The sequence below is a fragment of the Tyto alba genome, unplaced genomic scaffold (genome assembly GCF_018691265.1).
Source record: "Tyto alba isolate M040663 unplaced genomic scaffold, T.alba_DEE_v4.0 Super-Scaffold_100000100064, whole genome shotgun sequence".
Taxonomy (NCBI): domain Eukaryota; kingdom Metazoa; phylum Chordata; class Aves; order Strigiformes; family Tytonidae; genus Tyto; species Tyto alba.
The window spans coordinates 56,787-70,208 of NW_024881265.1; the positions used below are offsets into that span (position 1 = coordinate 56,787).

General features: G+C 58.7%; 2 protein-coding genes and 1 long non-coding RNA gene across 8 annotated transcripts; 1 reads left to right on the forward strand and 2 right to left on the reverse strand.

The window, feature by feature from the left end:
* Positions 1-52: 52 nt before the first annotated feature.
* LOC116960025 (butyrophilin subfamily 1 member A1-like) lies at positions 53-7,452 on the reverse strand. Of its 6 annotated transcripts, XM_042802061.1 has the most exons (12): positions 7,090-7,450; positions 5,904-6,147; positions 5,139-5,486; positions 3,821-4,102; positions 3,410-3,514; positions 3,089-3,109; positions 2,779-2,799; positions 2,380-2,400; positions 1,989-2,009; positions 1,601-1,621; positions 1,339-1,371; positions 53-877 (listed from the first exon to the last, which is right to left on the reverse strand). In XM_042802061.1, the coding sequence occupies exons 2-12, from the start codon at positions 5,974-5,976 to the stop codon at positions 333-335; spliced, it is 1,491 nt and encodes a 496-aa protein (XP_042657995.1). In that variant the 5' UTR covers positions 5,977-6,147; positions 7,090-7,450; the 3' UTR covers positions 53-332. The 6 variants fall into 6 exon arrangements, 5 of the variants coding, with proteins under 5 accessions (XP_042657995.1, XP_042657991.1, XP_042657992.1 ...); XM_042802057.1 differs by having other exon boundaries at positions 3,089-3,514; positions 7,090-7,452; XR_006166225.1 differs by having other exon boundaries at positions 812-877; positions 1,339-1,423; positions 3,089-3,514; positions 7,090-7,451.
* On the forward strand, positions 4,109-8,513 carry LOC122154368. The gene is made up of 3 exons (XR_006166276.1): positions 4,109-4,714; positions 4,824-4,826; positions 8,500-8,513. It is a non-coding gene; the product is annotated as an uncharacterized LOC122154368 (long non-coding RNA).
* Positions 8,514-9,087: 574 nt separating this feature from the next.
* On the reverse strand, positions 9,088-12,408 carry LOC104362349 (zinc finger protein RFP-like). The gene is made up of 7 exons (XM_032982110.2): positions 11,656-12,408; positions 11,100-11,195; positions 10,785-11,015; positions 10,673-10,695; positions 10,167-10,282; positions 9,954-10,013; positions 9,088-9,690 (listed from the first exon to the last, which is right to left on the reverse strand). The coding sequence occupies exons 1-7, from the start codon at positions 12,133-12,135 to the stop codon at positions 9,173-9,175; spliced, it is 1,524 nt and encodes a 507-aa protein (XP_032838001.2). The 5' UTR covers positions 12,136-12,408; the 3' UTR covers positions 9,088-9,172.
* Positions 12,409-13,422: the final 1,014 nt, after the last annotated feature.

A 13,422-nucleotide genomic window follows, 5' to 3' on the forward strand; every position in this document is an offset into this window, starting at 1 on the left:
AATACCCTCCGGGGAATGGGGCAAAAAGCCGCATCAGACACACCACAGCCGCCACAGACACGTGCAAAAATTTATTGATACCAATCCTGCTGCGCCAGGGCAGGTCACACGTAGTATAACGGAGAGAAGAGCTGCTCAGCACCCAGAACATATCCAAAATATCTGATCCGACCCAAAAAAAATGGTGTTTGTGGTGCCGCAGAGCAGCCCCCGGCCCCTCAATGCCCCTCTGCTCCCCCGGGCTTGCTCAGGGCACAACGTGGGACGGAGGAGAGGAGAGCGGGCAGCGTCTGGAGAAGGGCAGGATCTCCTGGGGGGCTGGGAGGGGGGGGTCAGACGGGCTGGGGGGAGCTGCCCCTGAGGCGCAGCGTTGTGTTTGCTGTCTGCAGCCAAAACCAGGGGCGGAGGCGCGCCCCACTGAGGGAGGTCGGTGGGAAAGTGAAGAGCTCGGCCCCGTTCTCGGCATTGATGAAAGTCACCAGCCCCTGGGTGCAGTCCAGACAGACCCAGATCCTCCTGGGCAGCGGGGACACGAACAGGACCGTGGGAGGATTGGTGAGAGACTCAAGGTTTTTCCAATGCCACAGCGCCCAGACCCCATCCTCAGGGCTCAGGCACCCATACCCCTTCTTGTCCACAGATTCCTTGGCCACCCCCACACCCCACCATGCGTCACCCCCCACCTTCCCCACCACCTCCACCTCCCAGCAGTGCCTCCCGTCCCGGAACCCCTCCTGGCCAAGCACGCAGCACCAGTTGCTAAATCTCTCCGGGAGATCAGGCAGATCCTGCTGTGAAGTTCCCAAACTGACACTTCTCCCATCCGGCGACAGGACGAGTCGGGAATGAGCCGTGTTTGGATCCAGGGTGACCACATCTGCAGGGGACAGGAGGAGCCAGAGCCTCAGGGGCAGAGCTCAGTCCTGGGCAGGGTTTCGGCAGCCCAGGGCCAGGCTGTGCCCCACGGGGCAGGAGACTGGGCATCTCCTTCCTCCTAAAGGTCCTGGGGCTGGCCCCAGCTTGGGGCCGTGGGAAGAGGCACCGGTGGGGCTGGATCCCCGGGAGGGAGCAGCAGGATGGGAGGAGGTGGCTGGCTCTGGGCCGGGCAGGGGGTGTCATGGGGAAGGTGGCTCCTCTGCACCCCGAGGGTGCAACTCGGAATGGGTTGGAAAGGAAAGGAAACAGATGGAGATGCAGGGTGGGGCGATGGTCTGGGGGGCCGAGTCACCAAGCACAGGTGGGCACGGCCAGTCCCTTGCACTTTCCCACCCAATGACATCTACGCACAGATGAAAGTGGAGGAGAAGCACCCAAAGGGGCAATAAAATACCCAATTACCTGGATATTCTGGAAGCAGGAACTTTCTCCAGGCTACAAGGAGAGACAAGACATGGTCAGGTCCCACCACCCATGCCCAGAGGACCTGTGCAGGGTACAGGGGACAATCCTGGCGTGGCCTCCTTGGGGTGTTGGCCAGCCCAGGCACAGCCCCTTGGGGTGTCCCTGCACCCGGGGGATGGAGGGAGGGAGAGGACGGGTGAGGAGGGGAAGGGCCGAGCACAGAGGACCCTGCCCCGTGCCAGAGCTCACGGAGACTCACCCAGTTCTGTGTCTCGTTGTTCTGAAAAGGAAAATGAAAAACAATATGTGAGGAGAGGGGAGAGGTTCTCACCCCATAAGTGTTCCTGAAGGAGCTGGCAGAGCTGGGGAAACCCAAACTCCTTCTCTTTGGGGTGTGGGAAATCACCCCCAAACCCTGGGAAGAGCTCGCTGTAAGCTCGGTCATGTCCCACCACTGGTGCCCATGAGAAGGCAACAGGGGAAAAGGGAAAACAGTGCAATGGTCTCCTTGAGTTGCCCACCCCCCCAAGAACAGCCCCTTGGGGTGTCCCTGCACCCAGGAGATGGAGGGAGAGAGAGGATGGGCGAGGAGGGGAAGGGCTCAGCACAGAGGACCCTGCCCCGTGCCAGAGCTCACGGAGACTCACCCAGTGCTGCGTCTCGTTGTTCTGGAAGAAAAATGAGAAACAGTGTGTGAGGAGAGGCCAGAGGTTCTCAACCCAGAAGTGATCTCACGGGAGTTGTTAGAGTTTGAGCAGACCCCAAACTCCTTCACTTGGGGATGTGGGAAAACACCTCCGAACCCTGGAAAGGCTCTTGGCCAGCTGGGTCATATCCTATTGCTGGTGCCCCATGAATCTGGGCAGGGTTAGGGCACCATACTCTAGTGGTGTCCCTGAGGTGCCCAGCCCCCCAAGAACAGCCCCTTGGGGTGTCCCAGCACCCAGGGGATGGAGGGAGGGAGGGAGAGGATGGGCGAGGAGGGGAAGGGCCGAGCACAGAGGACCCTGCGCCGTGCCAGAGCTCACGGAGACTCACCCAGTGCTGCGTCTCGTTGTTCTGAAAAGGAAAATGAAAAACAATATGTGAGGAGAGGGGAGAGGTTCTCACCCCATAATTGTTCCCGAAGGAGCTGGCAGAGCTGGGGAAACCCAAACTCCTTCTCTTTGGGGTGTGGGGAAACATCCCCAAACACGGGGAATGTCTCCCTTCCAGCAGGGTCACGTCCCAACAGTGGTGCCCTGTGGATCTGGGCAGGGTTAAGGCACAAGAAGGGGGAGGTCTCCGTGAGGGACCCACCCCCACAGGAACAGCCCCTTGGGGTGTCCCCGCACCCAGGGGATGGAGGGAGGGAGAGGATGGGTGAGGAGGGGAAGGGCCGAGCACAGAGCGCCCGGGCGAGGACCCTGCACCGTGCCAGAGCTCACGGAGACTCACCCAGTTCTTCATCTCGTTGTTCTGGAAAGGAGAAAGAGAATCAGTGGGTGAGGAGAGGGGAGAGGTTCTCACCCCATCAGTCCCCCCCAAGGAGCTGGCAGAGCTTGGGCAGACCCTAAACTCCTTCTCTTTGGGGTGTGGGGAAAGGCCCGCCATGCTCTCCACCCCGGCGCGCCCCAGCCCCGTTTTGGCTCCGTTGGCCCAGGTCAGTGGCCGCGGAAGGATCAAGAGTTGTCGGAACCCAAGTCCCTTCCCATGGGGCTCCGTTCTCCGGAGGTTTTTCCCAGTGGAAGGGGCCAGAAGGACTCACCCAGCTCTCTGGACTGCACCACTGGAAAGCAAAGGCAGAGGAAGAGGTGGTCAGCGGAGCAGCTTGCTTCATCCCTGGTGGCACCTCCAGGGAGTCTCTTGGCCCATCCCACCGTCCAGACGGGCCGGCTGTGCTCCCTGGGCTCCCGCCCACAGCCCGGCTCCCTTTCCCCTTCCCTACTTTGCCCAAAGAGCTTTTTAAGGAAGGCACAAAGCGCTGTGCTGACACAGCTGTGGGCTGGTGCCATGTGTGCCCGTGGGCCAGGGCTCAGCCTCACGCCGCACCGAGCCCTTCCCCGCCATCCCCCCAGCCCAAACTTACCTTTCCTTCTCCACAGGTACGCGCTGAGGCCTGTGAACGCGACCAGGAGCACGAGGAGCACACCCAGAGCCACCATCCAGGGATGGGCATTGTGGAAGAAGGGAGCTGGGAAACCAGAAAGCAGCCGGGAAAGGGCTGGTGTTACACTCCCGTGGGTGAGGGGGAGGCAAAAAAGAAAAAAGCCCAAACCCCCGGCTCCTACAAGCCCTGTCCTGGGAGCCCTGAACTCAAGGGACATCGTCCTCTGCGTCCCACGGGAGCACCGGCGCTGACCCGAAGCGCCCCGGGCTCTCTCGGGCGCTGGAGCTCATCCGAAGGTGCAGACCCCCCCTCCCCGACCCCCCGTTTCACCGGGAAGCTGAGCTCAAAGCTGCTGCGGGCGGCGCAGCAAAGCCCAGCCCGGGGCCGCACCCGAGATGCGCAGGGACGACTCCCGCTCCTGGTTGAGGCGGCTGTTCCTGACCACGCAGGAGAAGGTCCTGGCTCCATTCCCGGTCACGACGGTGACGTCTTCGATGCCAAACAGGCCCCGCTCATCAGGGGAACGTCTCTGGGCGACCGAGGTCAGATGCTGCCCGCTGGGATCTTGCCACAGCACCTGCGGTTGCGGGTACCAGCCGGCCGAGCGGCACAGCACGCGGACGCCTCCGTCCCCGTAAGCCTCCAGAGAGAGCTGAGGGACAGAGCCCGTGGCTGGGGGAGAGCCCGGGGGGGCGAGTTAGGGATGGACCCGACTCAAAGGCAAAGACCCAGCCCCACAGCAGACACAGCACCGGTCCCGCAGGGGCTGGGCCAGCGGGCTCGGCAACGTCCCTCGCGCCCCAAAAACCTCCCCAAGTTGGGCAGGAAGGGGAGAGCGTCGGTGCCCCAAACCCACCCGAATTGTTGGGCAGGAACTGGAGAGTGTTGGTGCCCCAAAACCTCCCGAATTGTTGGGCAGGAACTGGAGAGTGTTGGTGCCCCAAAACCTCCCAAATTGTTGGGCAGGAACTGGAGAGTGTTGGTGCCCCAAACCCACCCGAATTGTTGGGCAGGAACTGGACAGTGTTGGTGCCCCAAACCCACCCGAATTGTTAGGCAGGAACTGGAGAGTGTTGGTGCCCCAAAACCACACCCAACTGGGACATGAAAAGGTGATCATTAACAACCCAAAACCACCTCATTTTGGGTAGAAACTAGAGTGTGTTGGTCCCCCCAAACCCACCCGAATTGTTGGGCAGGAACTGGAGAGTGTTGGTGCCCCAAACCCACCCGAATTGTTGGGCAGGAACTGGACAGTGTTGGTGCCCCAAACCCACCCGAATTGTTAGGCAGGAACTGGAGAGTGTTGGTGCCCCAAAACCACACCCAACTGGGACATGAAAAGGTGATCATTAACAACCCAAAACCACCTCATTTTGGGTAGAAACCAGAGTGTGTTGGCACCCCAAACCACCCGAAGTGGGTCAGGAACTGGAGACTTTTGGCGGTGCACAACCCCCCCTAGTTGGTCACAAATGGAAGACCATCAGCTCTTGAATACCACCCCAAGTTGGGTGGGAATCGAAGAGTGTTGGAGCCCCCAAACCGACCCCGTCTTGGGCAGAAATGGGAGGTGGTCGGTGCCCCCAAACCCCCCCAAGTTTGGCAAGTTTGTCATGAAGTGAAGGATGGGCCGGAGCTCTGGGAGGGACACCCGGACCCTCGGACACCAGGATCAGCCCCTGGACACCCCGCCCCGGCCACAAACCTGCCACCTCCAGCTCCACGGTGGCTTCTCCGAAAGAGGCAGCGTCTTGCACGGTGCAGAAGTACTGGCCATCGTCAGAGGGTCTCACCCCACGGATTCGCAAGTCCAGGTTCCCAGTGGAGAGACCATCCTTGACCAGCTCTGTCCTCCCATGATATTCCTTTAGCTGTGCCCCATACTGGTCCTCGCCGTTGCGGTAGTGGTGCACTATTTCGGAGAAATGGTGCCGGGTCCACTGGATCTCAAAGGACCGAGCGTCCTCTTGTGAGGGCAAGTGACACGGCAGCACGATGTCCTGCCCCACGATGGCAACGATAGGATAGACTGGTCCCTCTACTGTGAAGCCATCTGGGTGAGGGAGAGGGACACAGAGACAAGGGGGTCGTGCCTACGTTAATTGTCGACACGTCGTTAATTGGGTTGAACTCGGCGTGAGCGGCGCCGGCTCCATCCCCCCGGTGCTGCTTTGCCCTCCCCGTGCTCCGCAGAGCCCGGAGACCCTGGGGAGGGAGCGGGAGGACTGGGAGGAGAAGGAGTTTTCCCGGGAGTGGGAACCTGCTCCAGAAAATGACCTCGGTCCCCGCCGGCCTCGCCTTAAGGCACCAACGTTTTGGGGGGAGCCTGGCGGAAAGCGAAACTAAGGGAAAAAGTGAAAGGAAGGGAAAGCAAACCCCAGCTGCGTGTTTTATCTCGGGGATGGCTCCCCTGCCGCCCACCTGCCCCCCGTAGCAGGCACAAGCCCCCCCATCCCCACAGGATCCCTACCTGATCCTAGCCGGAGGAGGTGGAGGGTCACCAAACAGCTCAGGAGGCCCCTGGGGCTGGCGGGGAACCGCATCTGCGGTGGAGCCCGGGGGGAGAGGGGGGCAAGTCGGGGGGACGGCCGAAGGAGAGGGGGTGCCCCCCAAAAGAGGCTGCGGCAATCCCGGCGCTGCCCCGCTCCCCCCACGCCGGGATGGCCGCGAAATCCCGCACCGGCCGCTCAGCTCAAGTCACTGCTCCGCATCCCCTGTGGAAAGAAAAGTCACTCGCCGGCCCGAGGGTCCGAGCTGCGGGAGAACCAGGGCGGCCCCAGCACCTCCAGCTTTTGCCCAGTGTCAGGCTGTGGAGGGAGTTCAAGATCCGACCCTCCTCCCGAAAACAGGAGTAAAACAGATAGAAAAATAAAAGAGGAAGGAAAACGCTGTGCGTCTGGGGGGGGTGGGGGGCTGAGCAGTGCCCGGTGATTTTGGGGCATCTCGGAGGAGCCCAGCAGCGTCCCTGCAGCCCTAGGACAGCCGGGAGTTTGGGGGGGCTGGGGGAGAAGGGGACAAGGTGGGTGGGAGGGTTCCAAGTGACGGGACACCCCAGCCGTGCCCTGTCCCCTTGGGGACGCGGCGGGGGCCGTGTCCCTGCCGGCCCACGGGACAGTGGACAGGAGACGTTGGACGCGTCCGACGGCAAAACGTGTCTCAAAGCCCACGCACAGGCAATTATTGATTGACCCCAGCGCCCTAACGGGGTACGCGCTAGCGTGGCGAGTTATGGCAAGCGGTACAGTGTGGTTTGTGTTAATGGCAAGAAGGGAAGAGGGGGAAAAGAGAGAAGAGGAGAGAAGAGGAGAGAAGAGAAGAGAAGAGAAGAGAAGAGAAGAGAAGAGAAAGAAGAGAAGAGAAGAGAAGAGAAGAGAAGAGAAGAGAAGAGAAGAGAAGAGAAGAGAAGAGAAGAGAAGAGAAGAGAAGAGAAGAGAAGAGAAGAGAAGAGAAGAGAAGAGAAGAGAAGAGAAGAGAAGAGAAGAGAAGAGAAGAGAAGAGAAGAGAAGAGAAGAGAAGAGAAGAGAAGAGAAGAGAAGAGAAGAGAAGAGAAGAGAAGAGAAGAGAAGAGAAGAGAAGAGAAGAGAAGAGAAGAGAAGAGAAGAGAAGAGAAGAGAAGAGAAGAGAAGAGAAGAGAAAAGAGAAGAAATAGAGATCACCGGCCCCGGGGCTGCGTCGGTCCCGTCCGAGTTTGGCAGGGATGCCGCCGTCTCCTTCACTTCTTCACCTCCTCCTTTCTTCTTTCTACCTCTTCCGTGGGGTTTTGGTTTTCTTTTTCACTCCTCACCCCCACTCCATTTATACGCGCTTTCCTTGCGTCCCTGCCCCAGCTCGCCCCACGTCCCGCATGTATGGGGAGGTGTAAAGCGCTTGGTGGGATGATGTAACGCCCACGCTCCTGTTAATCTTCGTTGGCATATGCAGGGGTGTCGACCTTAACATGCATTTTGCGGATAATGAGGGAAAAGTCACTCGCAGGCGCGATGGCCCTGAGGCTGCAGCAGAACCGGCCGGGCCCCCCCCTTTATCTCTTTCTCAGGCTGTTTATTCTCAGCCCCTGTTTCGGGGAGATAAAAGTCGTCTCTCTTCACACCCCCCCATCCAGCCCCAAAGGAAGGGGTGCAGGGGGGTGCGAGGGGCTGTCCCTGTAGCAGGGTGTGGGTCCCGGGGTCTGGGGAGGGTCCTACCCAGCTCCGGGGGGCCTGGGGGCTGTACCCCGAATTGGGCGGGGGCACCGGGGGTGAGCCCGTCCCCACCCCGCGGGGTTTTGGGGAGCCCGTAGGTAACCCTGGGGGGCCCAGGACCTGCCTTGCTTGGTCTGCTATGCAAATCAGCCGATAAAATGAACTTAAAACGTGACAGAGGACGTTGCTGGGGGCGCCCCCACCCCGAGGGGACCGGAGCTGGGACAGCGCTGGGACCTGGGGTGGTGACCCGCATCCTCTGACTCTTTATCTCCCTCTCTTTCCTTTTCTTTCCTTTCTTTTCTTGCTTCTCGACTCATCAAGAAGAGACCCCACCGCTTACTCTCCATTTCCACGTTTAACTTCTTTCTACCACAAGTTAAACATTTTACCTGGTTGTCTCCCCGTCATTTAACCCGAGGGGATCACGGAACCTCGACGACTCCCTGGGCTCCCGCCCGAGTCAGATCACCGAGCCCAGGGAGCAGAGGGGCAGTGAGGGGCGGGGGGGGGGGGGGGCGGGGGCTGCTCAGCAGCACCGCAGGCTCCATTTTTGGGGTGAGATTGGAGGTTTTGGCTATTTTCTTGGTGCTGAGCAGCTCTTCTCTCTCTTGTAGGCAGCGCATCCTGCCCGGGATCACTCCCAAACCACTCCAAGTTGGGCAGGACTAGGAGGGTGTTGGCACCTAAAATCCACCCCAAGTTGGGGAGGCACCGAAGACTGTCGGTGCCCCCAAACCATTCCAAGTTAGGCTGGAACAGGAGGGTGTTGGCACCCCCGAAACCCAAACCAAGTTGGACAGGAAGCGGAGAATATTGCCTGCCCCAACCCACCCCAATTTGGGCAGGAAGGGGAGGGCGTTGGCACCCCAACACCACCCCAAGGCAAGAAATGGAGAGCGTTGTTGCCCCCAAACCACCCCAAACTTGGGCAGAGACCAGAGAGCGTTCGTGCCGATCGGCCCCATGTCTCCTGGCAGAGGAAGGCTGAGCTCCATGCTGGACCAAGCTGGGAGGCCAGTGCAGCAACTGGGTTTGTCCCCAGGCTGCCACCTTCCCAAAATCCAGGCTGGATCCTGCTCCCTGGAGGCGGGGGGGGGAACTCCAGGAGCTTTTTCTGTCGCACACCTGCACCCCTCTTCTCGCTCCACGCTGTGGCTTGCGCTGAGGAAGGAGGCAATGGTGGGGCAGGCACAACTCTCTGCCTTTCCACCCCAGGTCCCTTTGCTCTCTCGCAGGGGCGGCAACGCAGCGTTGCCGGGAAGGACAGAACAGGGAAAAGTCCTGCTTTTCCCAGGGAAAAAGAGCGGGGGGATGAGATCCCACTCCTTGCCTGGAGCCACCCCAGAGCTGCGTCCCCCGTCCCCACATCCCCAGGAGCTGCCGGACAATATTAAAGAACAAAATTCAAAATTTTAATTTTTTTTGCAAATTCTGCTTGAAGAGATTCTCTTGCAACATCATTTCAAAAAAAAAAAAACAAACAAAAAAAGGAAAAATGTGCAGAATGAACAGAAGACACCCCCCCAAATCTGGACAGGGTGAGGGCAGGGAAATCTCACGGGCAGAGGCGGAGGCGGGAGCCTCTCCCCACCCAGAAGAAAGGGAAGATGCTCTCCCCCTTGAATGAGGCTTTTTGGAACGTAAAGACGGGGGCCTCACGCCCGGCGAGGTAAAACACTACTTGCCCCCCTCCGTAGTCCAGAGCCACCCGCACCCTCCCAGTTTCCCCCGTGGCGGGGAGGGTGGTGATGGGGGAAGTGAAGGCGCGGTAGCGATTCCCGCACCGCCCCAGCGCCCAGATCCCCTTCTCCGGTTGAAACTCAAGCCAACCCTTCCTGGGCACGGAGCGTCGGGCCACCCCCAGCGCCCAGGTCCTGCCTCCGGCCACCTCCACCTCCCACCAGTGGCTCCCCAGGGTGAAGCCCTGGCAGCCCAGCACGCAGGAGGAGGCATCGAAGCGTTGGGGGGTGACGGGGGGAAGATCCTGCCCTGAATCCGTCCATCTCACCCCCCGTCGGTCCCGGGACAGGATGAGCCGGGCGTTGGCGGTGTCGGGGTCCAGAGTCACGAATGCTGGAGAAGAAAGTGGCATTGGACATCACCCCCCCACCCCCCCACCCCCAAAAAAAAAGCCCTGCCTCGGTCCTGGGTGTGGAAGCAGAGACTTCTCCATGACTTCCTGCTTGGGGAAGCCTTACCTCATGCTGGAGGACCTACCAGAGCTCCTTTGTGTCTTCAGGAACTCCCAAGCGAGCTCAACTCATCATTGCCCAGCTTTTTTTAAGCACTATTTCAGCTAAAAACGCCCTTGCAGCGGCTCCTCCAAAGAGCCTCACCTTTCCCGTTTCCTCCTAGAGATGATACTTGCTCCTTCTCCAGTTCGGATGGCAAAATGTCTGGGGGATGAAGAACAAAGGTCGGTCACCACGCTCTCCAGCTGGTAATTCTGCTCACTCTTGCTCCCATTGTGTTTTTCCTGGGAAAATAGGAAAAAAACGGCAGCAGGCAGAGCTGCCCTCCCCCATCAACCCCATCATGCTCCAGGGTACCTTGAAATCTCCCCAGTGTCTCTCTGAGGACATAGTTTTGTCGAGAAATTACACGGAGCCTCTGTTCCAGGTCCGAGAAGGTCTCCGTTGTCCTCCGGGCACTCCCCGTCTCCCACCTGGATGCAAACTTTACCCCTTAGATATGGGACACGGCGTCAGAGGCCGGGCCCATCCCTCCTCCCCCTGCACCCCGGGCAATCTGGGGATGAGGAATGAGCTGGGTGTCCCCAAAATGTCCCTCTGTACCAGGTTTGGAGATGCCAACCAGCTCTGTACAGGAGGATACTTGGGTCCCCGTTGACCTGATGGCCAAGTAGACCTCCAGTCTTAGGGTGCTTCCTCTCGGGGCATCCCCACAGTGGGGTTCAGGGGCACCTTCTTGTCTCCACACCTCGCCAAGCCCTGCCTGAATTGCCAAAATTTCCATCTCTGTCCCAGAAACCATGGGGATGGTGCCCGTGAGCTTTGCCCCATCGTTGAGACGGGGGTGGTGGAAGAGCACGTACCTGGCCACAGCACTCCGGGCGTCCTGGCGTGGGAAGAGAGAGAAAAAAAGCCTCAGTCTCCCCTCCCAAAATCGGGGGAAGAATCCACCCAAGGCCCAGAAGAGCATCCGACCTGCAGGAATCTGCTCACAGGTTGCTCAAGCTTCTTCTCCATCTCGCAGATGAGGATGTCGAGGAGTGAAATCTCCCCTGACATCTTGTTCTCCTCTTCCTCCTGCCTCCTCATCATCTCCCTGTCCAGCTCTCCCAGCCGAGCCAGGAGGACGAGCTCTTGGTCCTTCAGAAACCGGCGCAGCTGCCGAAATTCAGACACAATCTTCTGTCTCTCGAACTCCGTCAGCGTCTGCAAGACATGGAAGGACAACAGCATGGATCACACTGGTCCAACACCTCTTTTTTTTCCTGAGTGATGGCAACAGATACTCACCAAATAGTCCTGGCATCGCCTCTCTCCACTTATTTTCAATTCCAAAATCTCTTCCCTTTGTTTCTTGAGCTTCTCCAGGTCACTGTGTATTTGGTCCTGGAAGAAGAAAAGTGGTTTGAGAGGGTATCTGGGGGAGGGATAGGATGAGGGGATGTGCTTCCCCACCCAACTTGGGAGAAAAAAAAATGGCAGCATGGGCACGAGGATGGAGAAGACACAGGAGGACAAGAGAGAAGGCAGTTTCATTCTCACATGAAGTAAACTGGAAAATGGCCGTTGACTGATTTGGGGCAAAGGGTTTAGTCTGAAAATGAATCTTTTCCTATTTTTAGCCAAAAAGAGTTGCGTGTTGTTTTTACAATTTCTACCTCTCCCCGACTATTTCTATTTACTTATTTTCATGGGGAAAAAAAAAACAAAAACAAACAGCTATGGAGAACTTCAAAGCTGGCTTGGAGCCTGTGATCCCGAGAAGCTCAAAGAAACCACCGTGTCCCTTAGGGTGGTCAGAAAAACTCAAGAAAAGGAATAACCCAAGCTTGGTCCTGGACCTAACCCTGTCCTCCTGGGCAGGTTCCTCTACGTAGGCTGTGGTGGGACCCCCGTGAGCCCGTGGTCCATCACGGCTGGAGCCAGGTGGTTTTGCATCCCCCTTGAAGGTGATCGTCCTCTTGCGCCGCCGGCAGAGCTGCTCCGTCTCCTCCCCGCCTCCTTCCAGCCCCAGGAGCTTCAGCTTCTCCGTTAAATGCTCCAAATGCTGTTTGGGTTGGAAATTTCCTTTCCCGAGCCGGGTTCGGTGGCCGACTGCCTCGGCATCTCCAAGCCTTCCTCGCTCCGGCCAGGATCGGGCTGTCCCACCTCCGCAGCTGGTGGGGACACAGCCCAGGTGGCCAGGATCCGGCCGGCACTGCAGGACGCTGTGGTGGGTGCTCTCTTCTCCCCCTTCCCTTGCTCTAGATGATCTGGAGGCCATGGCAGCAGCTCCTCCGGCCGCTCCCGTTCCTCTTCTCCTTGCTGCCTGCAGCGGAGTGAACATATAAAAGGTCCCACCGCGGGTGGAGGAAGGAGGAGCAGCGAGGGAAGCTCTAATCTCCTTTAGACGTTGGGTTTAGGATGGGGTGAATTGCCCTTGAGCAAGCCTTGGACTCCAATAGTCCACCTCTTGGGCATCGAGGTTTGTCTTGCCCTCAAGTCTGCGCCCTGGGCGTTGACACCTCAGGTTGGCGTCTCCACTCCTGGGATGGCCGAAGGAGAAGGAGCCAACCTTCCTGCCCGGTGGGAATTGGCATTTTGTCCCCAAAGCTCAAGCTCTAACCTGCTCCCTTGCTGCTCCGCCACCCGGTGTCCTCCCCACGTCTGCTTCCCACCCTTCTGAGCACGGACCGAAGCCAACGTAGGAACCCTCCAACGGTGCCCGACTGCTCAGAAACCCGGTGGGAAACCGGCTTTTACGTCTCCCTGCTGCTTCCTTTTTACCGGGAACCGATTTTAATCGGTTAACGCAGCAGACGCAGAACCTGAAAGCATGCCTGGCGACGCGACCCTCCCTTCCCCCCAACCCCGCCTCGACGGCTTGCACCACACCGACAGGCCACCACAAACCCCAAATTTAACAGCCCTTTCGCCTTGACACTTGGAAAAACATCTCGGCAGTGCCAGGGTGGCCGGGACGCTGCCGGTTCCCTTTGCCGGGATGTCCTCAACCGTCCCAAAATGAGACACTTACCCGTTAGGCAGCTGCAACACGAGGTCTTTGTGGATTATTTTTCTATTTTTTTTTTTTTTTTTTCCTCAGAAGTGCAGGGTGATTTATCCCCAGGGCTCGTCTCCAGCCACCCCCGGGGTGTTTGAGCTCTGAGTTGGATCACGTGGAGGACAGAGGGAAAATATCACCCCTATTTAAGGAAACACAGAGAAGAACGCGCTGCCTGGCGTCTCCCTGCCAGGGACAGGCTCAGTTACGGATCAGCGTTCCCAATTTGGATTTTTCAATCCAAGATACGGCTTGGATTGACAATATTTCATCATTTTCAGCTCTAGGATAAAATATATTTGGCCACCGGGCAAGATGGGGGGGCATCTGCCACCACGCAACACGGGGACCCCGTCCGAGCACGGCCGCCTCCCGGGGGTTCACCACCCGCTTTGGGCATCGTCAGGGTTAAAAAAATAAGCACAGCGGTCACCCAAATAAAACACTGGGCAGCTTTCAGGGGTTACGGCAGCGCAGCGACGCCTTCCCGACGGCAATTTTTTTAATTCTAGCAAAACCAGCTTTAGGGGAACGCGCGCTTCGAAGTGCGCTGGTGGCGATTTCCAGCAT